The following is a 26,256-nucleotide window of genomic DNA, read 5'->3' on the forward strand; positions in this document are numbered from 1 at the left end:
GAATTCTCTCCTCACTGTCTGACTACAAGAGGAGTAAAGACCAAGAGTAGAGTGAGGACAGAGAAGAAAATCTATGAGTTGTTATTATACCAACATATATACAAAAACTAAATAAGAATGAATGAATTAGAGAACTACTAAATTGGGAGAGGCAGAGCATTTAAAAATTTTTCAACCTAATCAAAGTACTAACGCTGGATGTGTCGACAGCAGTGGATTCTAGCGGACCCTTATCCACAGAATCCAACTGGAGGCCAATAAACAGAATTCTTTAGTGTGCATGATCATTCTTGGATTTTCTTTTCTGATAAGTGAAACTTCCTAGCTTAGTTCCAACCTCTGGAACCCGGATTGTATGTTTACAGTCTCATAGAAAGCAGTTTAGTGATTAAATAACTGATAATTACATTACCCATCATTTACTGTTTCTAAACTAATTAGGACTGCCAAATAATGAACCTCTTGTTAAGTGACAGTGAGAACTGCAAGCAAACGAGTTCAGATGTTCATAGCATGCCAATTAAATTAGATGACATAATCAATTTTGGGAGGAGGCGGGGCAGTGAGATGCCCTTTACCAGGATTTGAGTGAGTTTTGAACTGTGTGTTCCAGCTGCTTTAATAAATTTGAATGCTCTGATTGACTTTTTAAAAAAACTTTAAAAAATACATATCTTTATTGATTTCAGAGAGAGGAAGGGAGAGGGAGAGAGATAAACATCAATCATGAGAGAATCATTGATCGGCTGCCTCCTGCACGCCCCCCCATGGGGGGTCAAGCCCCAACCCGGGCATGTGCCCTGACCGAGAATCGAACCTTGATCTCCTGGATCACAGGCGATGCTCAACTGCTGAGCCACGCCGGCCAGGCTGATTGAGTTTTAAAGGAAGAGGCCAACTATGACACCTTTGCAGCAGATTTTAAAAGGAAACTTGATCAATGTGTCTTCTTAAGAGCCTCTGTTTTATTTTTCCTGTATAAAAATAAGTTGAAAACTACACATAGTGATGATGTTCACTGCAGCCTTAGTAACAATAGCTAAAAATCTATGAACAAGCTAAATGACCAGCCAACACTCCCAAGGCTGACCTGGAGGGTGATGATGGAGCTGTAGGGAGAGGGTTGCTGGGTAACTGTCCAGATGTAGCTTGTGGCTGCATGTCACCTCCCTACTGGCATGTCAGGTCAGCTTGATCCTTCCAGGACAAATCCAAAGAATTGGTTTTTATCTCCAAATGACGAATATTTATAAAACTTACTTTGAGTATCTAGCACTTTGGCAAAAGATGCAGGCCAAATTGTAGCCAGTGGTAAACTAACGGTCTTTTTAGACCAAAACCTTTATTCTTAGAAAAGGTGTTGCATCGTTTCTTTTATAGTTAGTACTGTTGGGATAAAATTTTTGTCAAAAACTTCTAAAAACCCAATATCACCCAGACAAAGGAAGTAGTTAGTAATTATACACCTTAAAAATCTGTAGCAACAAATACTATTCTGATACGAAAGTTACACATCAAACACACTTTGTGTGGAAAATGCAGACTTCAGATGATTCATCTTTATCTACTGGGATATATCACAAAAATCGGAGAAAAGAATGTCAAGGGTCTAGAGCTGCGCTGTACTTTCTGATGGTTGAAATATTTTCTGTGCTGTCCAATATGGTAGCCAATGCGGCCATTTGGCACTTGAAATGTGGCTAGTGTGACTGATGAACTGACTTTAATTAAACTTAAAATTTAGTCACAGGTGTGTAGTGGTTACCATAGTGGATAGTGCAATTCTAAAGTACTTTTCAGTAAATATTTATGTGGTTTACCGGAAAGAAGCCATGTCACATAATGAAGAGGCAGGAAAATTGGCTGCAGAGTTGTGAATTACCCTATTTTGCCAAATGAATCAACTCAATAGGAGGGTCGCATTGTCTGTAGAGATTTTAAAAATAACAAAAGCTGACTAAAAGTCTGGTGTTATTATCATCATATGCTAACAATCCTAAGCAATGTTCAGTAATAAAGTTTTCCTCTCCTCCGGTGTGGACTGCACTGGTTCCTGCTGCCTTTTGTCCAGCAACTGCTCTCTACGATCCCTCAAGTGTGTGCAAGGACAAAGGAAAATCAAATGGCTTAGTGTACGTGGTAGCCATTAGAGGGGTTCACAAATACTTGGTTCTTCCTCTCCTTCCAGGCACACGATAAAATGTACTTTCCTACCCTTTGAACTCGTACAGCCCTGGGACTTGCCTGGACCTTCTGAGCAGCGGCTCTGCCAGCCAGGGCATGCTGGGCCGTGCTGCTCGCCCTTTGCCACGAGCCACGTTCCAGACAGTGGTTATTACGGTATCGTGGTTTCCGGAGAGGCGACCATGACCAACTCCCAGTGAACATTAGTATGTGCAAGAAACAAACCTTTATTATTTTATGCCACTGAATTTGGGGGTTGTTACTGTAGGATCTAGTGTGCCTGATACAATATATCTTCTCATTTTCCTTAGAAATTTTAGTGGAAATGGAATCAGAGCTTAGAATGGAAAGCAAATAATGAAGTTGAAATTTCAAGAACTTATTCTACATAAATTCACCTTTAAGAATCTTGAGAGCAGAGAAATGATGAAGCATAGCAGCAATGAGCTGGCAGCCACCCTCCAATTCATTTAATGTAGCATGGTACTTAAGAGTGTATGGATTCTTCTTTTTTAATTTTTTAAAAAATTTATCTTTATTATTGAAAGTATTACAGATGTCCCCCTCCCATTTTTTCTTCTCCCCATTAATCCCCTCCACCCTGCATGCACCCCATCCCCAGGTAGTGATAGATTCTGACAGAAAAATAAACAGAGGAACATAAAAGGTCACTGTAAAGCAAACGTAAGACTCTTAAATATGTAACTGATGCTCAGCTTTACTTATTCAATTAGGGTCAAAGCAGGCTGTGCTGCCATAAGAACAAACACAACTAACACAGTAGCTTAACACAATAAAGTCTATTTCTGACTTGGGCAATCTGATAGGGGTTGAGCAGCTTTCTTCCATTTTCTCAGGATGCTATTTGGAGCACAGGCATACCAGCTCTTGACTGTCTTGGAGGGAAGTGACATCACTTCTGCTCCCACTCTATTGGCAAGAATTAGTCATAAGACCCCTACCTAAATGTATAAGGTACCAAGAAAACATAGTTTAACTGTACATCCAGGAAAAAAAAACACCTATGGTGTACACATGGCTTTGCGTCTGCCACACGCAGAAGTGCAAAAATAAAACCAATACTGTAATTTTCCTGATCAGGCTAGCAGAGCAGACTTTCTCTGCCAATATAGGTCATTTTAACACTGTCACTCTATTTCTAGGAACTTATCCTACAGATAAGCCAAGATATATGCAATTTTTTAAAATAAAGCAACAGATTAGAAAAAAAAACTTTAAACAAAATTTTATTGGTTGATTTTTAGGGCAAGGAGAGAAACATTAATTTGTTGTCCCACTTATTCATTGGCAGCTTCTGTGCCCTGACTAGAGATTGAACCTGCAACCTTGGTATATTGGGATGATGCTCCAACCAACTCAGCTACCCAGCCAGGGCCTGAAAAAAAATCTTAAATGTTCATCAGCGGAGGCTACATGAAACAAGTTAACATCCATATTGATGGAATACCTTACAGTCGTAAGAATAAGGAAGCTCTTTATGAACCGATATAAAGATCAGAAATATGTAACTAAATGAAAGAAATCAACAATGTGTGAGATATCCTACCGTTTCAGTAAAAAAGAAAAAAAATATTTGTTTATACATTTATGAAAGTATCTCCTGATGAAAAATTTTTAAAATTGCCTCCAGAAATGGAACTGGAGGGCAGGGAGACTTTTACTGTAGACCCTATTGTAACATTTGAGTTTTTAGCCATGTCCATGTACTACCTAATCAGAATTTAAGGTTATAGAGGAGGTATGAACCCAGAATGCCACTATCTGTGTGACCTGATCAAGTTGCTTTATCTTTGTCTGTTTGCTCATCAGCAGTAAAAATTATTACCTACATCTTGTGGGGAAACCAACTGCTTTTTTTAATGTGTTGTGTTTTTTATTGATTTCAGAGAGGGAGATAGAAACATGAGAACCTACCGACTGCCTCTTGCACGCCCCCTACTGGTGAACCAAGTCCGCAACCCTGGCACGTGCCCTGACCAAGAATTAAACCATGACTACCTGATCCATGGGTCGACCCTCAATGACTGAGCCACCCGGCCAGGCAATTTCTAAAGAAAATTATAATAATCAGTTCATGTATATTTGAATCATGTGCCAATCTAGAAATATTAAAGCAAACAGCACAACTTGTGGGGCGGTCAGGGAAAGCTTCTAAAGTGACATTTAATACTTAGGTTTTCCCATCATAAAGGCGTTAGAAATAGCCCTTGGCTTGTCTGAGGAAGGCTGGGATGAGATGGAATGAGGAGAGCAGGCCATTAAGTCACATGGTGGAAGTAGGAAGATCATGAAAGTTTTTTATAAGGACTTTCAGTATCAAGTACAGGAGAGACATGTTAAGACCTAACAGCTGCCTGCTGTACAGAGACAAAACTGTAGGGTCACAAGGTCAGGAGCAAGCCCTTCTTGGAGGTAGGTCTGAGCCCTCCCTGCCCTTCCCTAATAAGGATCCTTCATAGTTTGAAAAAGACTTAAATGATTTTTTTCTAATTCATGCAAGGACCAAAGAACCAAGAGACAAAACTCCTAAAGAAGTACAACTTCATTTTCCCACAAATTCTTGACTTTCTGCCATCATGTGTTTTTTTTTTAAATGTCTTAATATTGACTTGAGGGGGAGAAACATCAATGATCAGTCATTGACGGGCTGCTTCCTGCAAGCTCTCCGACAGGGGATCGAGCCAGCAAACCAGGCATGTGCCCTGACTGGGAACTGAACTGCAATCTACTGGATCATAAGTTGATGCTCAACCACTGAGCCAAGCCCGCCAGGTTCTGCGTTTTGATACCTTTCTGCAGGTTAGGGTATTTGGTTTGCTCTAAAGCACATCAGTATTTAGATGACAAAAGATAACAGAAGGTCCATTTGTTTAACAGACATTTATTCCTTTAGTTGAACAACCTCTACACACAAAATAGATGGTTTGAGATTTTTGAGTGGAAAGGAATTTAAGGTCTTGAGAGGTTTTATGAGTCTGCTATGTTTTCTGGAAGTCATTTAACTGAGCCTTTTAAGACCCCTGGAGAAAAGAAAAACTGGTTAAAAAAAGAAAACCAGCAATCAGATTTTGGAGCCAAACTACCTATATTAAGTCAGCAAACCCAGAATTGGAAATTGGGGCCAATTTCCTACATGCTCAAATTCTCCCTGGGAAAGAGGCCTAGTCTACTAGAAGAGGCACACAGAATGTGGTGGTATGCTTTAACATCAAGGTGGGCACAACTGAAGGTCTGGAAAGTTTGTGGAATGGTTAAGGATTTTGAGGGTAGTTTGAGCAGGGATGAAAAAGAGAACTGTAGACAATGAATAAGGTTAAGACTAGAAACCATGAACTTGTATTGACACCCACTACATGACTTTTCTCAGAAGCCTTATGGGAATAATGGATAGTGGGTTGACCCAAAATGATTTGTAAGACTGAATGGACTAACAACGAAGTACTCCTAAATGAAGCCAACCATATCCCCCCCTACAGTGGCTAGAGAATTCATAATGGTACTAATTAGCACAACACACCTTAAATTCCCTTTTACTTCAGGTCTAATTTCAATACACACCAGTGTAATTCCATTACTACTTTGCATGAAATTCACTATTCTACAGATCCTAGGAGTCATGGGATTGAACCAGGAGTCTTCACAGTTTACGTGAATCGGTACTGTGGAGACCAAGCCAGTTTTAAGTAAACCAGGATGTTTAATTTTAAAAGAATCCTCTTGCAACAGATCATTCAATTCTCCTTAAAAAAGGTGTTATTCTTTTAAACTTTTCTCCCTTCAGAAGCAGTTATATTGGGTTAATCTTAAAATGTGAAACCTCTAGTTAATTTTCATTTTTCTGCAAAGGATCATGAAAATGGATCAGGGTATCTTGCATTTCCAAGCAAAATTCAATTTAAAAATGTTTATCCTTGCCAAATTAAAAACAAAAAACAGGCCCTTGAGAGTAAACCAGCAGAGCATTGCATTACCCCAATAAAGCTGTGGTTTCGTCACATGCACCAACAAATCTACTGGCTAATTCTGCACTCCTTTCACAGAATTTTACACCTATTATACCAAACAGCATTTTAACACTGACATAGAAAACACCCTAAGATAAAGCAGCGATTTTCAACCAGTATGCTGTGGCATACTGGTGTGCCACAATAATTTTTAAAACATGCAATATCTAACTATTTAGTCATGGGCACTAACCTCTTTTCCCCTTAGATTGTCCAACATAAAAATGACAACATCCAACACAATAGCCATCCAGTGTGAATGAATCAAAATCATACTTTTTTTTGGTGAGACTGGCAACAAATATATTTTTTGGTGTGCCGAAGAATTTTAGTAATTTGTGTGCTGAGATAAAAAAGGTTGAAAATCGCTGAGATAAAGCAAAGACAAAAGCGTTTATCTTATGAGAAACAGGATACACCATCACTTGTAGTCTTCAAACATTATTGCACTTTAAATTTCATAATCTGACAATGCATTCATGAAACAATCTGCAGACAACTAGCTTTAACAAATTAAAGAACACTTTTAAGCAGACATGACTGTCCTAAATTGTTTATTAGGTAAGAATTTTACAAACATTACTTATATTAGCGGTAACGGTGGAGCTGGAGAGTATTGCGCCTTCTCCAAGCTGCACGGCGAGAACCACCAATAGTGTGGTGGAACTTGTGGCCCTTTCCAAGGCCACGGCTCTTGCGGCCTGCAGATGTCAGCCCTCGCATCTCCCTGTGCTTGTGGACTGGCTTGGTGATCCATTGGGTGTCAGGATTCCTTCTGATAGCCTTATGGAATGGATCAATGAGGATAACCTCGAAGAATTTGTATGTGGAATCTTCACCAACCCAGTAAGAATTCAGGACTCTCAGAGCCCCACAGTGGCGTCCAGCTCGCTCCTGGAAGAGGAAAAAAGGTGAGCCTCCCACATTTCCCACAGTAGCAAATTAGGAACCAAGAATTCTCTTTAGTTCACCACTTGACAAATGACTAAGGTGTGACCATTGAATATGAAAAGGTAAACTTACTATTCCCTATTATTACCCCCTACCTAATGAATGGGGTTTGAGAATGCCTTTAAGGCATGAATGTTAAGGCTATCTGGCTAACAAAATTTAGGATTCTGGAACCTTGTCTTTGTTTCTAATACAATAGAGCGGGGCCAGCAAACTTTTATAAAAAATCTTAACATTCAGCATATTTTAAAAATTGCAGGCCACAAAGGTCTCTTTTGCATAGCTTCTTTGCCTTTTATTTCGTTAATCCTCACTGAGGATATTTTTTTCCATTGCTTTTTACAGTGGAAAGGGGAGGGGAGGCATCGATTGGTTGCCTCCCACACCTGGCAGGGATCAACCTATAACCCAAGTACATGCTCTTGACTGGCAATCAAACCTCCCACCCTTGACTGTGTAGGCTGACTAACCACTGAGCCACACTGACCAGGGCAACCGTCACCTTTTGAAAATGCACAGCTTCTATATACCTGGGGAGACGTCCTCTTCAAGACAAAAAGTTTACTGCCCTTCAAAAGCTAAGGTTCCAGTGTTCCCTAATCATAAAACACTTTTTGATATATATGAGCAAAGACAAATTAGTAACAAAGTTTTGTCTTTGACAAAAACTCTTTACCAAGATTAATAAGTAAAACTCACAAACCCCACCTAAAACACAAAGGGCTCACCTAGGCATAAGTTAGCCATCAGAAAAGATGCACAAATCCTTCTACATCATCTCCAGGAGGTAACCAATACAACTGCTTCTCAAAAACCACTTACCTCAGCAACAGACTGAAGACTTCGAGCAAACTTCAGCTGGTTAACACCATGATGGACAGGCTTGCCATAGGTCGCACCCTTAGGAACAGGGCGCTTGCGGCCACCACGGCGCACACGAATCCGATATATGACATAACCTATACACAAAAATTATGACGGTCTTATAAAAGCCACAAAAGGCAAAACTCAAAGACTCAATGACATGTCACTTTTGCTCCTACAACGAATACATGCAGACCATAAGTCAATACTATATATCAGACGAAGGTAAAATCTAATACCAGTTTGCTACTTTGGTGAGCATTAACTATTCATTTCCACTGTATACTGTTAGTATGCTTTAGTCCAGACTCAAACTATAATCTGACCCACATGCTACATAACGGTGTGTGGTCATTTAACTGGTCCAACAGTTCACCGTGTTGATAGCTCAAAGCCCTATGTGAAAGGAAGACATTGGGGCAATAGCAGCTCTTCCTAACCACCGGTTTCTGTATTTTCCCGGGAACACAATTACATCCCAGCACCCAGGCAGACACCACTCACCTTGCTTGGCCTTGTACCCCAGCCTGCGCGCCTTGTCGGGCCGGGTGGGGCGGGGGGCCCTGTGCAGCGCAGAGAGCTGGCGGTACTGCCAGCAGCGCACCCTGAGGAGGAAGCGCATTACATCCGACTGCTTCTTCCTCCACAGCTCCTGGATGTACTTGTAAGCACCCATCTTGGCTTACCTTTGAGACAAAACCGAGTATTAAAAACAGCCTCCATTTAAAAGAAATGGAAAAACTCCGTCCGTCCATCTTAGTTCCCCACCGACCACAAGGAAACCACTGAGGATGAAAATGGCTCTGCACAAACTGCAGCGCACAGCTAGCCTAACCCCCCTCGGCGCCCGCGGACAGCAGCGCGCAGCACCGTAGGAAGGCCCTCCGCACACTGCTCGACGAATGAATGGCGCTAGATTTGGGCCCCGAGGGGGCGGATCGCTGCGGCAGGAGGCGTCCCCAAAGGCCCGGCCCCGTCAGCAAAGAGACCTCGCCGACAACACAGGGAAGACGTCGCCGCCGCCGATGTAAACTCTCTGAGAAAAAGCACTTACGCAAACCAACCGGCCAGGCTCGCTTTAGCAAGCCCTGGCCCTGCCTCCTAGTCCTCCGCCCCACGCCTCCTTTTCCTTCGTGCTCAGGGCCCAGCTCGAATTCGCGCCGCCATCACATCATCCCCCCCACAACCCGCCCCGGGGGCCGCCTCTCCATAACCCCGCTGCCCCGCATCCTGATCAAACTCGCGCCGCACAGGAGGCAGGGAGACCTCCAAGGACGCAGCGTCCCCGAGCCTGGATGGCCCAAGCGAAGGGAGATCGGCGGCGGATGGAATAGCCAATAATCCCAACACGGCTTACCTGATGGCTGCGGCCAGACGGAAAGGAAGAGCCTTTCTCCCACAATCCCTTTTGGGCTCCTCCCCCCACTTCAGCGAAACTCTTTCCGGTAGAAAGCTGCGGCCGCCCAGAGCCTCATGGGACATGTAGTTCCGGCAGAGAGCCCGGTGGGCGGAGTTCCGTCGGGATTGGGCGCAGCTTTCCCTATTGTCCCGCCCCCCGCTTCTCTCGGCGACTGTCCCCGGCGAGGCTTCAGCCCGAGCGCGTCCTACACCCGCCGAGAGGGTTGGAGGCAAGTTGGGGGCGGGGCTCCAGTAGCTGAAACCTGCTTTGGAGCCTCGCAGCCAACGCACCGCTCTATTCGGGGTCTGCGGAGGGCACAGGTATGTGTCATTTTGGTATGGGGGTGCGTCGCTCCACGCAGCGCGCGCTCCTCTCTGGAGGTGCCGCTGCGGGAGACGCTGTCCCCTTCCTACCCCGGGACGGACGCAGACACCCGGGGCCGCGAGGCGGCTCTGACAGACCCCTGCGGCGCTGCCCCGAATGGGGCGGCCGTGGGGCGGGGGGCAGGAGGGGGGTGCCCCGCGCACCGCACCCTCCCCCACACCCGCGGGCCGGCTCGGGCTGTAGCCCCCGCAGGCCCAGCTCCGAGGGATTTTGCCCTAAAAAGGGTGCGGGGCAGAGGGAGACGGGCTCCGTGCCTTCCCCCAGCACGGATTCCGTTCCCCGGTATTGCTAAGTCAGAACCAGTTTTTTAGAAAAGCGGAATATTTCTTTGCCGAGGTCTGGGTGGCAGGTGCGAGTGCTTAGGATAGAAATGTCGAGAAAACGCTCGCATCTTGCGCTGCGTTCTTGATTGAAAAAATGGTTTGCTAGCTTTTCAGCGTCTGCAGAATATTTTCATTTTTGATAACAGTGGTGTGGTTTAATTCTACAAATTCTAAGTTTAAGTGTGGCCAGGGTTTAAGAGAATCGTATTTACCTCCTAAATCGTTAGCGGTTTAGGCTATTTCGCCCGTTTCCTATTTTCCTTCCCTCCTCCTCTTTATAACCGCAGCTTTACCATTGCAAGAGTCCTCACGCGGTGCATTGGTTCAGTTAACGAGTATCTGTGAGGTGCCTACTACGTGCCAGGCAATGGTCAGGGCAGGACTTGCAGCTTTCTTGGAAACGGGCCGTTAACCTAGTAGGAGATGATACTGGATGCTAAGGACAGACGTTAAGGGAAGCGGGGGATGGGGAATGGGGCACCGGCCGAAATTTTGGCTGGAACGTTTCAGGGCGTCTTTTTTTTTTTTTTTTTTTGAGAACTAACGTTTGAGAAAAGACCTGAAGGATGTGAGCACTGCTTTCAGTCAGAGGGACAAAGTGCCAAGGCTGGGGTACGCCTGGGATTCATACCGGTACTGCCAGGGGGCCTGTGGCTGGGCTCGGCCCCAGGGGAGACCAGTAGGTGACAGGGACAGGTGAAGGTTATGAGGACTTCGGGTGTGCAGACTGCATAAGATTGGAGGATTTTGAGCAGAAGGATAACTAGGTGGCTTACCTGTTTTTCTTTTTAGGAACTGAAAAAGAAATTTGTTTGTTGAGGGCAAGAAGATGTAAGCGATATAAAAATCAAAAGTTTATTTGGCTTTAATTGGCTTTTCGTTTTCTTGTTAAATGGAAGGGGGAATAACAAGAGAAAGTAACAATAGAAAAATCAGAATTTATATCCCAGTAGCAGCCTTTCTGACAACAGAACTGTTCTCTGCTGACATCGCTTTTCTTATCCTCTGGAAGGCTTGTTTCTTTTTATTTTCTTCTCCTGTGGTTAGGTGGCAACTTCCTTTAAATTTTAACTGTTGTCACCCTGGCGGGATAGCTCAGTTGGTTAGAGCATCATGCCCGTGCACCGAGGTTGCAGGTGCTATCTCCTGATCTCCGTTAGGGCACATGCAAGAAGCAACCGATGAATGCATAAATAGGTGGAACAACAAATCCGTGTTTCTCTCTCAATCCATCAATAAAAAATTAAGAAATTTTAAACTATTATCATGAAAAATGCTTTGAGAGGAGGATTCAATGGTATCATACCTTACAGGAGACCACTATACACAGAGTGAGTAGAATCCTATGATAAATGAGATGACATTAAATCAATCATAAACTCAGAGGAATGTGTAGAAAACCTTTTTAAATGGGCCATAGTTGCTGATATAAGAAATAGCATACCATAGATCAGGGGTGGGGAACCTTTTTTCTGCCAAGGGCCTTTTGGATATTTATAACATCACTTGCGGGCCATACAAAATTATCAACTTAAAAATTAGTTACGAAAAAAGCTCCTAGATTTATTGGATTTCAAGACTTGATCAGATTTCTGTAGACTTAATTAGTATTGAAATAGCCTGTATAAAAGGTGTTTATTATTTTTAAAAACCAGCAAATGTGTATTCTTATCTGTATTTGATACATCTATTCTTACATTTATCTAGATTACTTTTGCAAAAATATATAAGAAACTGAACACTGATTGCTCTAAGGGAGCAAATAGGAGACTAGGAATGGGGTTTGGAAGGGTATACCTTATTCTATATATCTTTTTTTATATTTGAAATCCCCCATGTATGTATTATTTATTAAATTTAAACATAGAAAAAGAAATTATTCATTTCAACTGTATACAGTTTTAAAGATCTGTTCTCTTTGCAGTGATACCCTGAGACAAGATGGGAAAAGGCTGCAAGGTTGTGGTGTGTGGCTTGTTATCTGTGGGGAAAACAGCAATTTTGGAGCAGCTCCTTTATGGGAATCATACTATTGGTAAGATCATTTTTCTGTAGTTTCTCTATAGGTTCTGGGAACTGCTACGGGTCTTTTGTTGGTCATACTTACCTAAAGATGGGGGACAGTACACAAAAGTGTAATCCAGAGGGACCAAAAGGATCATAGAAATCTACAGATTGAGGGAGGAAAAAATGGGGGAGAGAAGACAGACATTTTTTATGATAGTGAAATTCAAGAGTGCTTGCTGTTATATCTTTTATATATATGTAGTTTCCTATATATTTACATAATGAATAGTGGTCTCGGAGTCATAGAATCACGGACTTAAAACAAGAACCCAGGTTGCCTGGCTCAGTGGTTGAGCATCGACCTATGAACCAGGAGGTCACGGTTCCATTTCTGGTCAGATCACATGCTTGGGTTTCGGGCTCAATGCCCAGTAGGGGGCATGCAGGAGGCAGCCCATTAGTGACTCACTCTCATCATTGATGTTTCTCTCTCCCTTCCCCTCTTCCCCTCCTCTCTCTCTAAAATCAATAAACATATCCTCGGGTGAAGATTTAAAAAAAAAAATACACTGAAAGATCTCATTATTTCAAACATGACTTTCCAATGCTGCTGTATAGGTTTTCATAATGGAAAAAGCAGCTGTTTTCTGCAGTATGACCTAATTCTGTGATTTGGATTATCTCATTCTTTTCTTCATTCATTGAGTTAAATCATTACAACAGCCTATAGGAAACAGGCTGTGATGAGGCCTTGTGAGAGCAGAGGTGAAGAAGGCAGCATCTTTGGCTTTAAGGAGGTCATGGTTAGTAAGGAAGACAAATATAAGTTAGAACAAAATGAGGTTTGTGTTGGAGAGAGAAGTAGCATCATAGATTTTCGAAATATCTCTGGTAAGTAGCTTAGAGCGTATTTCTATCTTACTTTTATTAACTATTTTGATGAGCTCTGCTTCTCTCTCACTGTCCCAAAATATTTAACAATTTTGGTCAAATCCATATTTGGTTTTTATTATGGTGTCTGTGCCAGCGGTTCTCAAACATTTTGGTTTCTGAATCCCTCCTGTCACAAATGCTGCACTATTGGTTCTTAATTTTTTACCTCCAGATTCTAATTTATGTCTGTGCAAAAAATAAATTATGCTGGGGAGAGGAGCAGGGAGGGAAAGAATCCTTTTACCCTCTTAAAACTCCAAACAGCTTTTGTTTATGTAGGCTGTATTTTTACTGTATTAGAAATTAAAACAAATTTTAAAAATAGTACTTAAAATAATACATATCAAATGCTATAATTTTTATGAAAAATATATCTTCAAAAAAATTTAGTGAGAAGAGCATTGATTTACATTTTTGACCATCTAATGTCCAGCTTAATAGAAAGCAGCTGGATTATATGTCTACTTGCTTTTGTATTCAATCTGTTGAATGTTTAGCTGAAATACATAAACGAAGTCTGGCCCTTTCAATATGGAAATGCATATTCTTCAATCCAAGTTATCTTGTTGATGCCTTCCCTTCTGTGTTTTCTTCTCTTTCTGGAACTCTTTTTGGGTGCTGGACCTTCTAGACTAGTAACCTAATTTTTTTCTTGTCTCCTGTTTTCCATCTCTCAGTATTTCGTTCCACTTTTTAAGTTTTTCCTTATCTTTATCTTCCAGCCTTTATGTTGTTTTCACTTATTAGTATCCTGTTCTTATTTCATGGATGCACTATCATCTCTCTTTGAGTATATTGGGTAGTTTTCTTGTTGTGAGCTTTCGGTTTTTGCAGTCTTTTTTCTCTAAGGTGTGTTCTGACTTTTGGCCCCCCTTTCCCTCAGGTATCTGGTAATCCTACATTGTCTGTTCACAATTAAGATGGAGAACTAAAGAGTTCATTGAGCCCAGCTGGGCATGGCTCAGCTGTTGAGCACTGACATGGGATCCAGGGGATCAGGGTTCGATTCCTGATCAGGGCACATACCCCGGTTTCGGGCTTGATCAGTCACTCTGTCATCATTGATGTTTCTATCTCTCTCTCCCTCTCCTTTCCTCTCTCTGAAATCAATAAAGATATATTTTTTTTAAAAAAAGTTCATTGAAACTGTAAGCATGTGGATAAAATTTTTTTTTTTAAATATATCTTTGATCTCAGAGAGAGGAAGAAGGAGAGAGAAACATCAAAGATGAGTCATTGATCGACTGCCTCCTGCACGCCCCCGATTGGGGATGGAGCCTGCAACCCAGGCATGTGCCTTGACTCAGAATCGAACCCTGATCACCTGGATCCTAGGTCGACGCTCAACTGCTGAGCCACGCACGGCCGGGCTGGATAGAATTTATGACTGAGCTTCATAGGTGACCTGGGTAGGGCATTTGTTGGGGAAACCTAAATGTTACCACATTTAGGATTTTACCTTTGGCTTTTTTAATCCTCACCTGAGGATATGTTTATTGATTTTAGAGAGACAGGAAGGAAGGAGAAAGGGGTGAGGGAGAAACATTGATGTGAGAAACATCAATCGTTCACCTGCCATACACCCCCGATACACACCCCGATTGGAGATCAAACTCGCAACCTGGGAATGTGCCCTGATCAGGAATGCATTTTACAAGGATCACTCAGGCAAGAAAGGGACTGAAGTTGGGCATTATGAATTCACTCATTTAGCAAACATTTACTTAGGACTTACTATGTATGTAAGTCAATTTGTTATTCCTCAGAGCTATCATGATAGATTAGCCACAGTTCTGGCTCTCCAGGAGTTTATACTCCAGCTTTGGAGGGGACCAATATAGGAAGATTTAAGCATTAAATGGTATTTCCTGTACCATAGGAGCAGAAAGGAGGGAAGCGGATAATCAGGAGAGGATCCATGTTGTTGGCATTTGAGCAGTCTAGAAAGGATGATACAAGGTGCTGACCAAGTGTTTAGCGAACTGCTGCAGTTCAGGTGCTAATAACACACTGGTGGGAAGGAGGCAGTGTATTGAGCAGGTTTCAGCAGTGAAGTGGCTGAGGTAACTTCCACACACACTTTTCTTGTTTGAAGAGAACTCTAAAACCTGCCCAGGGGGGTGGTGATCAAGGGGAGAAAGCAGGAGGAGGAACAAGTATGGGGAGGAAAGATAACAAGTTCTGTTAGTTTGAAACACTTGCAGGACATTCACGTAAAAGTGCCCAGTAGGTGCATGGGGATTAAAGCCTGGTACTCAGGCTCAGACTGGGCATATAAATTTTTGAGTCCCATAAACAGACCCTGGAAATAAGAGTAAGTTGTACAGGAAAGAACCAGCAGATTTACTCCAGGTCCTGTCCTTGGCTCTGATGGAGAAGAAAATGGGGCCACTTAGTTGTTGAAGCTACTTTTAAAATCAGCCTTTAATCTTCCAATTTAGGTATTCAGTTCTTTGACTCTTATTTAAAAAATATGTAGTATTAAGTCATTACTAAATTTTTATTTATACTTTTATTTCTATACAGAAGATATGTTTTTAAAAAGCACTTTGAAATGAAAGGTAGTTATAGTAAATGAACAAAGTTAGTAAATAGAAATATGATTCTGACATGTAGTAAACAGGGAACCTAAAAAGCCAACACCTTCTAAAGGACAGTGATTCGATATTTGTACACATAAGAGTAATTTCTTTTTCATCTCAGGAATGGAAGATTGTGAAACAATGGAAGATGTGTATATGGCCTCAGTGGAAACAGATCGGGGAGTAAAGGAACAGTTACATTTTTATGACACCAGAGGCCTACAGGAAGGTGTGGAACTACCAAAGCACTATTTTTCATTTGCTGATGGCTTTGTTCTGGTGTACAGTGTGAATAATCTTGAATCATTTCAAAGGGTGGAGCTTCTCAAGAAAGAAATTGATAAGTTCAAAGACAAGAAAGAGGTAAGTGGGTAAGTTAAAAATGCCAACTGTGAATTATATTACTATTTAAGTTGTAGCATGGCATTTGGGGCAGTTAAAATATTTTTAAGCCATCAGATTGTATTTACAGTATCTATAATCTTCATTTTTTTTCCTTAGCCCAGGAAATACAGGACTGACTGAGTTCAGTTGGGACCAGCATTTGACTTTCTGCCTTTGCTTGTTACCATGTATAAGTTGAATTTTAATGACTCCATATCACAAGTACTACATAGTTCAGTCCATACTGTGTGGCATCACTGTTTCCTAGGGCTCTTCACTATCTTCTAGGCTAAATAGGATTGTCTTTAGCCTTACTAAAAAACGAAAAAAAAAGAAAAAACGTAGTAACTATTAGATTCTACCCATTTAACACTTAAAAACAAGAGCTTTACCATGATCTATGAAGTCTTACATGACTTGGCCCATGCCTATCCTTTTCATCTTATCTTTGTCATTCTGTTCGTCACTGTACTCCATTGACACTGGTCTACTTTCTGTTTTTCCAACATGATAATTTTGTTCCCCTATTAAGTTCTTATCAATTGCAGATTCCTATGCCTGGAACTCTCTTATCACAGATCTTTTTCCAGACCTTCACATGGCTGATCCCTCACCATCTAGGAGTACATCCTATAATGCACTGGTTAACAGCACAGGCTAGGTGTTCCTAACCTAGATTTTTATATTTTACTTTTATGTTAAATTTTGTGATCACTGTAGAGTCACATGCAGTTTTAAGAAACAGAGATCTTGAACTAGTTTTCCCCAATGTTAACATCATGAAAAACTATAGTACAATATCACAACCAAGATACTGACATTTATACAGTCAAGATACAGAACATTTCCATCACTGCAAGGACCCCTCATGTTACCCTTGTATAGCCACACCCATTTCTCTCCCATTGTTACCCCTTTAGTCCCTGACAAACACTAATCTGTTGGGGTTTTTTTGTTTTGTTTTTTAAGAAAGTATCTTTTTTTTTTTTTTTTAAATATATCTTTATTGATTTCAGAGAGAGGGAAGGAGAGGGAGCAAGAGATAGAAACATCAATGATGAGAGAGTCATTGACCAGCTGCAGCCCGCAACTCGGGCATGTGCCCTGGCCGGGAATCGAACCCTGATCACCTGGATCCTAGGTCAACGCGCAACGGCTGAGCCATGCCTGGCTGGGCAGGTTTTTTTTTAATCCTTACCCGAGGATATTTTTACCATTGCTTTTCAGAGCTAGTGGAAGGGAGAGGGAGACACACATCAATTGGTTGCCTCCCGCACAGGCCCTGACAGGGGCCAGGGATCGAGCCTGTGGAACTTGGGGCCTTTCAGTCCAGGCCAGTGCTGTTGCCACTGAGCCAAATTGGCTAGGGCGTGACTGCTGTGTTTTGGTCACCTGAAACAGGTGCCTGGCTGTAAGCATGTAAGTATATAATTGATTGCCTTGCATTATTTAAATGTAAAATGTTCCTATTGGTCCATACATTCAACAGATATTTAGTGCTTGCATCAGGTAGTTTTCTATGATTAGGAATAATGCGAATAGAACAGAATTTCCTATTCTCATATAACAGGTTCTAGGGGTGCAGAACTCACAGCTTTCGTACTCCTCTTGGTGTATTTGGAAGTATGTTTAGGGAAACAGCACACAGCAGGTATAGTGAAACTGAAATGCAGGTACATTTCAGACAGAACATTATCTGTATCCTAGATGTTCATTTCCCTGAGTCTAGCTTCCATTCATACCTGAGTAACTTCACCTGCTGCTAAATTAAAATGTTTCATAGCAGCCTGTAGGGTATCTGCATTTTTAACAGAAATGCACTACAGACAAGAGTGAGGTTCATGTCCTACTTTTTTATTCAGGTCACATCTGAGAATCAGTTGTGTTGAAGAAGTTTGTTAAATAGGACAATTTTCTTTATTTCTGCATTTGGCCAGGAGCTGATGATGTTGGCAAAGTGTGATCTTTTTACCCATTTTTTTTTCAGGTAGCAATTGTCGTATTAGGAAACAAAATCGACCTTTCTGAGCAGAGACAAGTGGACGCTGAAGTGGCACAGGAATGGGCAAAGAGTGAGAAGGTGCGACTGTGGGAGGTAACAGTTACAGATCGGAAAACTCTGATTGAACCGTTCACACTCTTAGCCAGCAAACTTTCCCAGCCCCAGAGCAAATCCAGCTTTCCTTTGCCTGGGAGGAAAAACAAAGGGAATTCTAGCTCTGAGAACTAAAAATCAATGCCAGTTGTTTGCTGAATAGTGATTGCCTTTAAGTGTCTGTGAACATATTTAAAATAGGCCATTTGTAGCTACCTTTGGTCCTTCGGAAATCCCTAAGGAAGTACTTAACACACTTTAGGTTACTATTAAATTGTTTGGGCCAAGCTTCTTATTATTGCCTGATATGAAATAACATATTTGCATTCTGGTTGCTTGAAACTTGTTCCTGATATTGGCACACAGGTAGTGCCTCCTCCCTTTAATGTTTTAGAAGCTATCATTCTGTATAACTTTATGCAGTCTTAGCTCAAACATAACTTTGTTTTTAAAAAATTCACTAGTCATTTAATGCCTAGGATTATGAAATGGAATTTTTGTGTGTGTCTCCAAATTCGATCAAACAGTAAACAGTTTGGGTGTAAGCTGAATTTTATCTGGTGGAGAGCTTGCTAAAAAGAACAAAACCTATGGTTTAGCTTTGTTCACATTACACATTTAGCACGGCTTGAGGTAGTAGGTGGTATGTTCAAACTGTTTCTTTAGAAACTGCTGTGCAGATAAGGCCAGTAAAACTTCTATTTTCCACAAGGAGTACTACACCTCCTGGAATAGTTTTCTGGACATGTAGCCATGTGGAATAAAATGTATCATAAAAATATTGGACTACAGGTAGTCTTCAGGTTGGATATCTGAGTTTGGGTGAAGATTCTCTGAAGATTTTGGCAAGATCTGAGCAATGGGGCTTACTGTATTTAGCAAATTGACAATATTTTTACTAATTTTAAAAGCTACTTAGTGGTTTCGATGTGAAAGCAGTTAACTATTTGATTTAAATGTAAAATATGAAATAAGCCATTCAGCGAAGAAATGTGGAAACATCTAGTAAATTTTAACATCTTCAATGGAATACCTTTAGGTTAGGCTAGTGCTGCCACTGCCTAATTCTTTAAAATTTCTCATCACAAATATATTTTTTGGTCAGAAATGATCACTGAGGTATGGTTAAGTCATTCCCTACCTTCTCTTCCACTTACTGTTTGACCTTCCAGCTTTTTTCCTGTGTATTTTACTTAGGTGGATAAATACTTTTACATTTATTTTTAAATAAGTAATATACTAGGATCATCCTGCAGTTTTGCTTTTTTTCTACTGAACTTAGATCTATATTGGCATGAAGATAGTTTATCATAGTCCTTTTAAATGCTTAATGAATGTGTATGTACTTTCACCCCATGCACCTGGGTGAATTTCTCTGGTGTAGATACAAAGAAATAAAATTGCCGCATCCTACAGATGTGAACACTTAGGTGCTGTCAAATTGCTCTCTAATGTGGTTGTACTACTTCATCCATGAGAGAACCCATTTCTCATGTACTTGCCACCATAGCACCTGCAACTTAGAAATGTTTTTAAAAAGGTTCATCTTTGAAAGATGATGGGTTAGATTACCTAACCCTTTGTTTCTAAGACATCTCAAAATCTATCCTGTGAGGAGGCCGTTGTACAAATTAGAGTTATATACCAATCCTAACACAGGTGCCTGATAAATGATACCAATTCATTCAGTCTGCAGTTACTTCTACGTTGCTTTAGTAGCCAAGATCCAGTTTAAAAGAATCTTCAAACTACAAACACAAAAGTAAGTAAATGAATACAGCAGTGTTAGGTGGTTGTTTTAATAATGTTTATTAGCACAGTAACAAATGCAGACTTAAGTAGTCTGCAACATATAACCAATCCACTGAGCAACTCCTATTCCACGCCTTACAGTTAACAGCTTAAGGTATTTTACTACAGGTTTTCATGAGTCCTGATTCAAACCTCTAATCTTTTCACGATAAAGTAGATTGGCATATAAAATAAAATACATAACTACTCATTTCCTATAAGTGTCTTATAGTCACGTGTTCATTTAATATATATGAGATGACAATCTCTAAAAACTTTTAAATATCAATGTTCCCTTCCAAGAAGGGAAAACAAGTTCCAATTTTTTTAAACAAAAAAGTATGTAGTCTTGGAAGGATTTCACATAAATGGCCATGTGTGTAACCTGTACAAAATTAAGCTGGCTTAAATTTACAGACTACAAGCAACTGAATCCAAATGTCTATTCTTCTCTGTACTACATTTTAGCTTATATTGCAGAACGAATGACAATTTAAGTGTTGCTATTACCAATTCTGTCTACTGTAGCAAGATACCTTAAGTTACAACAAAATCTTAGGAAATAAGACTGAATAATATCTGTTATAGAAATACCCTACTCTTTACCAACACCCACCCTCCCCCACCCCTTCAAAACCATAAGCAGCTCTCTCTGTGACAGACAAATAACGTAGGACTTGTGAAACCCAATTTATGTAGCGTATCTCTTGGTCCACTGTCGGGCCATCCTGTCATGTTCTGCTCTGTTGGTCATGTACTGAGTGGCAATGCTTCCCACCAAGGGGTCGGCTGGAAGAGAAGGGTGCAGGTTACTTTGGAGAAAGGAAAAGAGCATTTAGGGTTTTAGCAATTAAGCTGGTGACAGCCTGGCAAGAAATGTGCTAAGTACATGCGATCAAATCCACCTCTGAAACACTATACCATTCTGGGTAGTTTAAAAAACATAGCATACAGGGTAGAAAATTCTTATCAAAATAGAATGCTCAGGCGTTGAGTACTGCTCTGGCTTTGTCTCCTCTGTTCATTCCGTTCCTCTCCCAACCACCACCCAAATAGAGGGGTTTTTGCTGTTACGGGTTAGAAACTGGAATGTTCAAGGCTCTGGACTACAGTGAACATCCAGCTGTGTTCGTGTGCCCTTTCACTCACTCACTGGCAGCAGTTACGATGCTGCAGAGGCCTCTTGGCTACTGCGATGTAAAACTATTTACCTCTACACTGTCTGCCTAGAAAGAACCTGGACGTCCAAGTCAGACCAGGTCAAAACCTGACGTAAGTATAAAAGTATAGTGTTCGAATCCTAAATATAATCTTTACAATTAATATTTGCTTTATTTACAAAAAATTTTTAGTACAGGAAATTAAGTCCCCCCCTTCCCCACATTGCAATCTGGTAATCAGTAAGTATTCAGCAAAGAAACATCACTTTCAAATTTGACCACCGCCTCAGTAACCAGCTATAGGGCAAGTGCTCGGGAAACCTGCAGACACAGGTGAGGTGACAGGCAGATGGCTCAACATTTAGAAGTCTGTGGTTTAAGAGAACCATATGAGAAATATACAGGGTGGGGCAAAAGTAGGTTTACAGTTGTATGTGAAACAGTTTATTATTGTGTTATTTTCCATACTCACAACTCTAAATCTACTTTTGCCCCACCCTGTACAGAAGGGAAAGAAATGAGGGAGAATGACTGAAAATGTGAAAACCTGTGGCAGACTCTAAGTCTTTAGTTTAAAATACCTTGTTCCTAGAACATATGTCAATTAAGGGTGAAGTTGCTGCATTTTCCAACTAATAAACTGAACGTCTCTTGAGTAAAAATTGCTTTGAAAATTTTGTACTTTGAAAGCTGATAGATTTTCTAAAGATAAAGTACAGATTTTATTTTTCTTAGTTTATGTGGAAAACAAGTATTTTTCAGGCAAGGAAGAACAAAACAAGGTAAAAAATGATTAACCTTACCAGGATTACAGTCTGTAAGAAGTGAGCAGATAGAAAGGAGGACTTTAGAAATGGTTAGTGCCGGACTCCAGTTGTCTTTCAATATGTCCAAGCAGATAACTCCTTGACTGTTTATATTACAGTGATAGATTCTTGTCCGAAATGTAACCTAAAAAGATAGTATTAAACAGAAAACATCAAATAATGAAGCTTTTTACTAAATTACCTCTTCAACTGAGTGGCCCTAATTAAAAATTTTAAAAAACAAACAGTTTTTAAAAAGGTGAACAACAGTTTAAAGCTGCTAAGAGATAGGTTAAGACACCATTTGATAAATTTGAGATTAAACATGTTCATTGTACAATCTCAAGGACTGTCAATTTCATTTAAAAGTATTCTTCAACAAAAAAGCAAGGTAACTTAAATATTTCTTAAATTCATCTTTTAACAGTTTTAATATTTTCTTAACATTTCCAAGCTTCAAAATAGCTAATTGTTTGCTGACCTCTTGTGTTAGCTGATAAGTACTACAAGGCCTCAAAGTAAGCTTTAGAATTGTAAGTTCAAACTGAGGTACAACATAAAGACAATTAAACAAGATGCAATTAAACAATGATCACACACTCAAAAAGCTGTAATAAAATTTGAAGATATTTGTTTTTGCCTTTTCTGACCTTTACATCAGATCCTGCAGATAATCCTGTACAGCGTAGTCACAGAATTCACTATAATGGAGTCTCCACAGGTGAGGAGCCAGAAATTGGCAAGGACCACAGCAGGAGACAGACATGAGCCTGGGTTATTTTGTTTGGTCTAATTTTTATTTGTGAAATACCCTGGAATTGTTCCAAAGTAAAAATAACCTATAACTTTACCACTTATTTTTACTGACCGACTTTTAATCATTTCTTGCTTCTGCAACTGTACATATATCTAACAGTCTACTCCAACCCCAAGAAGAGGTTTTCCTCTGACTGTGAATGAGAATCATATTGTTGAGTGTCAAAGGAGGTAGATGATTTGGGCAATCCCACCTATCCCGGATGTGAAATCTAAAGCCTAGCGAGCAGAATCTGAGGCTTTGGTAGGAGACTTTGATTCCTAATTGTCTCAGTGCACTGACATTTTAGGGGATTAATTGCTATGTTACTATAAATACAGTAGGTCCCCCATATCAGTTCTGTGTTCCATGATTTCAGTTACCAATGGCCAACTGCGGTCCAAAAATATTAAATGGAGAATTCCGAAATAAACAATTCATGTGTTAATTTATGCTCCATTCTTAGTAAGGTAATGAAATCTCACACCACCCTGCTTGGGATGTGAATCATCCCTTTGTCCGGCATATTGATACTGTATACGCCACCCACCCATAGCCGTGTGGGTGGTCAGATCAACTGTCAAAGTAGTGTAGTGCCTGTTCAAGTAACTCTTCTTTTACTTAATGTCACATTCATCTAACTTTTATTACAGTGTATTATATTGTTCTATTTTATTATTAGTTCTTAATCTCTTCCTATGTCTAAGTTATAAATTTAACTTTATCATAGGTATGTATGTATAGGAAAAAACAGTACAGTTGACCCTTGAATATGGGTTTCAACTGTGTGGGTCCACTTATATGTGTGTGTTTTTTTCAATAAATACTATAAATGTATTCTCCCTTATGATTTTCTTTTCTCTAGCTTATTTTTATTGTAAGAATACAATATATAATACATATAACATACAAAATATGTTAACTGACTGTTCATTGGTAAAGGTTCTGGTCAGCAATATGCTATGAGTAGTTAAGTATGGGGAAAGTCAAAAGTTATACGTGAATTTTCAACTGCACGGGGGTCAGCACGCCTAACCACGTTGTTCAAGGGTCAGCTGTATATGTAGACTTGATAGTGTGGTTACTTTCCAGGGATAAGGGGGGACAACTGTAGCAGGTCTCTTCCAAATGAGGAAACGTCAACCCAAAGGAGTGTTTTGTATGTGTTCAAATGTACTTAGAGATTCATTAAGGCAGCAATTTTCAACGGGTGTGCCACAAGAATTTTCAAAACATGGCAATACTTAGTTAGGGGCACTGACCTCTTTTTCCTTAGACTATTAAATTAATGGCAACAGCCAACACAACAATAGTAGTCTGGTGTGAATGAATCAAAATTATACCTATTTTTGTCAGATGAGCAAAAAAAAAATTTTGGGGGGGTGTGCTGCAGAATTTTAGTAATTCATTGTATGCCATGAGATGGAAAGGGTTGAAAATTGCTACATTAAGATATAATACAAATCTGTTTTTTGTGTGATTAAAAACAATTTTAAAAGCCTCAATAATCTCTTATGGGAATATGTACAGTTAAATACAAACCAGAGGAATCCCTTACCTTTGGAGGCTTGAAGGGGTATTCTGGTGTGAAAGTGATATCGAGGAAGAACACTCCACCCTCATACACGGATCCTGGTGGCCCTAGAATGGTTGATCTCCATTCATAGATGTTATCGCCTTTGGGGCCAGCACTGTGAAATAATACATCAAAAGAGAAGTAGAAGGTGGCACCATCCCAATTTTTACAGTGTTTCAAAAAAGGAAAAAGATCCCCTCTCCTCTCCCTTTTTGTTTACTCTGTGGATCCTCTCCACAAGACAAGTATCTTTTGGATACAATCTGATGCAGGACTGTACTGAACCCACCAGCCTTAGGTCAAGTAAATTGAGTGATAAATTAATGTTAAACCCATTCTTAGCCTACTTTGCTGTGCATAAAGCAAGAAATTCCTCAACTGTCAAACTACTCAACATGTCATAAGAAAATGTAAACCATACGTCAAAAACAGAGAAACAGCACACAGAACTACATTAAACTAGTGACAGATTACAGGAGTTTTTTTTGCTCACAGAACATCATTTCTAACCTGCTGACTGGGGTTCTTCCTTGCTCTTATATCTCTATAATCTCACCCTCATTTGCAGCACTTTTTACTTTACAAACCATGTTGGGAGGAAGGAGAACACAATGACAGGTAGGTATCCCAGCTACAAATTATTCCATTTTCATTTCAATATATATTAAATCCCATAATCAGGTCCTCTAAATATTATAGTTGGGACGCTAATCTACCCCTTACCTGTTAAATCAGTGTTATTTACATTTAGTTACCTCATAATTTGGCCATACTACCCTTTCAAAGCAGTGTGTTGGCTTACAGAGTGCTCTGTATTTAGAAGTACATTAATAAAAATATAAAAATATTTGCCTTCCAACTCCAAAACCAATGAAGAGCTTAATATATCCAACCAAACAAGTTAAAGTGTAATACTCTGATATTGAGAAGAGAGAAAAAGACAAAAAGTTTGGGAAATGGTTTTGGTTAGTAAAAGATCTTCTCATAGCATGGTGATAACAGGTAATGGTTTACAGTGGTTAACTTACACACTTTCATCTCAGATTTCTCAAACCTAACTAGTAACAGCTGCTTCAAAGATGATGATGTATATCAGCCAAAGTAAAAGGTCTTTACTTGGAGAGACATATATCAATCAATACACAGAATAATTTCTACAGAGCAGGCAAAATTGCTCTTTAAATAAATGTATGGTATGAATTGGATTCATTCACTCAAACATTTATGGAATGTCCATGTATTAGGCAGAGCGTTAAATGTCAGGGGTTTACCATAATGAAACAAAAATGCCTTGTCTTCAATATGCCCCCTGCTAACTGGTTAGAGATAAGGCCCAATTCCTTCATTTAAAAGAGAGCGGAGATGAAGAGAAAAGGGGAGACATAAAAGACAAAAAACACCTATCTACCCATGGCCCTATACTTTACTTTCTTAAAGCCACTGATTTTTTTTCCCCTTCAGTCTGATATTTGGAGTGGAAGAAGCAACAGAAACATACACTAGGGGAACAAGCATATATAAGAAAACCATAAAGAATTAGAACTTGGGGACTCAAAAACATGGCAGAAAAGGGGCTATTGGGAAGAGTAGGGCCCAAAATAGTCAGGAGGCACCACCTACCTCACAGGAATGTTCTGACAATTAAAATAAGGGTGACGTGTGTGGGTGAAAAGCAACAGACCCACAGAAGTCTCTCATTAAATGGTTGTGATCACTAATTATTCCCACTATCTCAAATCGTATGGTTCTTTGGTATCTCCTTGTGATAGGTATTCCCTAGAACTATCAAAAACTTGTTTTAGTCTGGATAGATATGAAAAGAGAGACTGTTTAACATTGTAATATGAAGTCATACTTATATGCAGAGACCATCTTTAAGTTTAGAAAAGAAAAGGTGGCTTCCTACTACTTTACATGACATCTGGCCATAATCTTCCCAAGGTGGGACACAGGAGAGCTCTTAAGTAGCCCTCTAGAAACATGCAGTAAACAACCT

At 40.2% G+C, this 26,256-nt stretch overlaps 3 protein-coding genes across 3 annotated transcripts in view; 1 reads left to right on the forward strand and 2 right to left on the reverse strand.

Annotated features, from left to right (window-relative positions):
- Positions 1–3,415: 3,415 nt before the first annotated feature.
- On the reverse strand, positions 3,416–9,439 carry RPL15 (ribosomal protein L15). Its single transcript, XM_016198875.2, has 4 exons — positions 9,382–9,439; positions 8,529–8,710; positions 7,983–8,119; positions 3,416–7,103 (listed from the first exon to the last, which is right to left on the reverse strand). Exons 2-4 carry the CDS (start codon positions 8,698–8,700, stop codon positions 6,798–6,800), a joined length of 615 nt encoding a protein of 204 aa, XP_016054361.1. The 5' UTR covers positions 8,701–8,710; positions 9,382–9,439; the 3' UTR covers positions 3,416–6,797.
- Positions 9,440–9,644: 205 nt separating this feature from the next.
- Positions 9,645–20,211, forward strand: NKIRAS1 (NFKB inhibitor interacting Ras like 1). The gene is made up of 4 exons (XM_016198786.2): positions 9,645–9,743; positions 12,055–12,165; positions 15,774–16,015; positions 18,024–20,211. The coding sequence occupies exons 2-4, from the start codon at positions 12,072–12,074 to the stop codon at positions 18,264–18,266; spliced, it is 579 nt and encodes a 192-aa protein (XP_016054272.1). The 5' UTR covers positions 9,645–9,743; positions 12,055–12,071; the 3' UTR covers positions 18,267–20,211.
- Positions 19,917–26,256, reverse strand: part of LOC107526362 (ubiquitin-conjugating enzyme E2 E1) — a 59,892-nt gene continuing 53,552 nt past the window's right edge. The window contains exons 4-6 of the mRNA XM_087824920.1: positions 24,243–24,375; positions 21,886–22,033; positions 19,917–20,711 (exon numbers count right to left, since the gene is read on the reverse strand). Coding sequence (XP_087681046.1) covers positions 20,614–20,711; positions 21,886–22,033; positions 24,243–24,375 — 379 coding nt within the window. The 3' untranslated portion in view covers positions 19,917–20,613. The remainder of the gene's footprint in view (positions 20,712–21,885; positions 22,034–24,242; positions 24,376–26,256) is intronic.

This window comes from Miniopterus natalensis, chromosome 15 (assembly GCF_054644295.1).
Source record: "Miniopterus natalensis isolate mMinNat1 chromosome 15, mMinNat1.hap1, whole genome shotgun sequence".
NCBI classification, from domain to species: Eukaryota; Metazoa; Chordata; class Mammalia; order Chiroptera; family Miniopteridae; genus Miniopterus; species Miniopterus natalensis.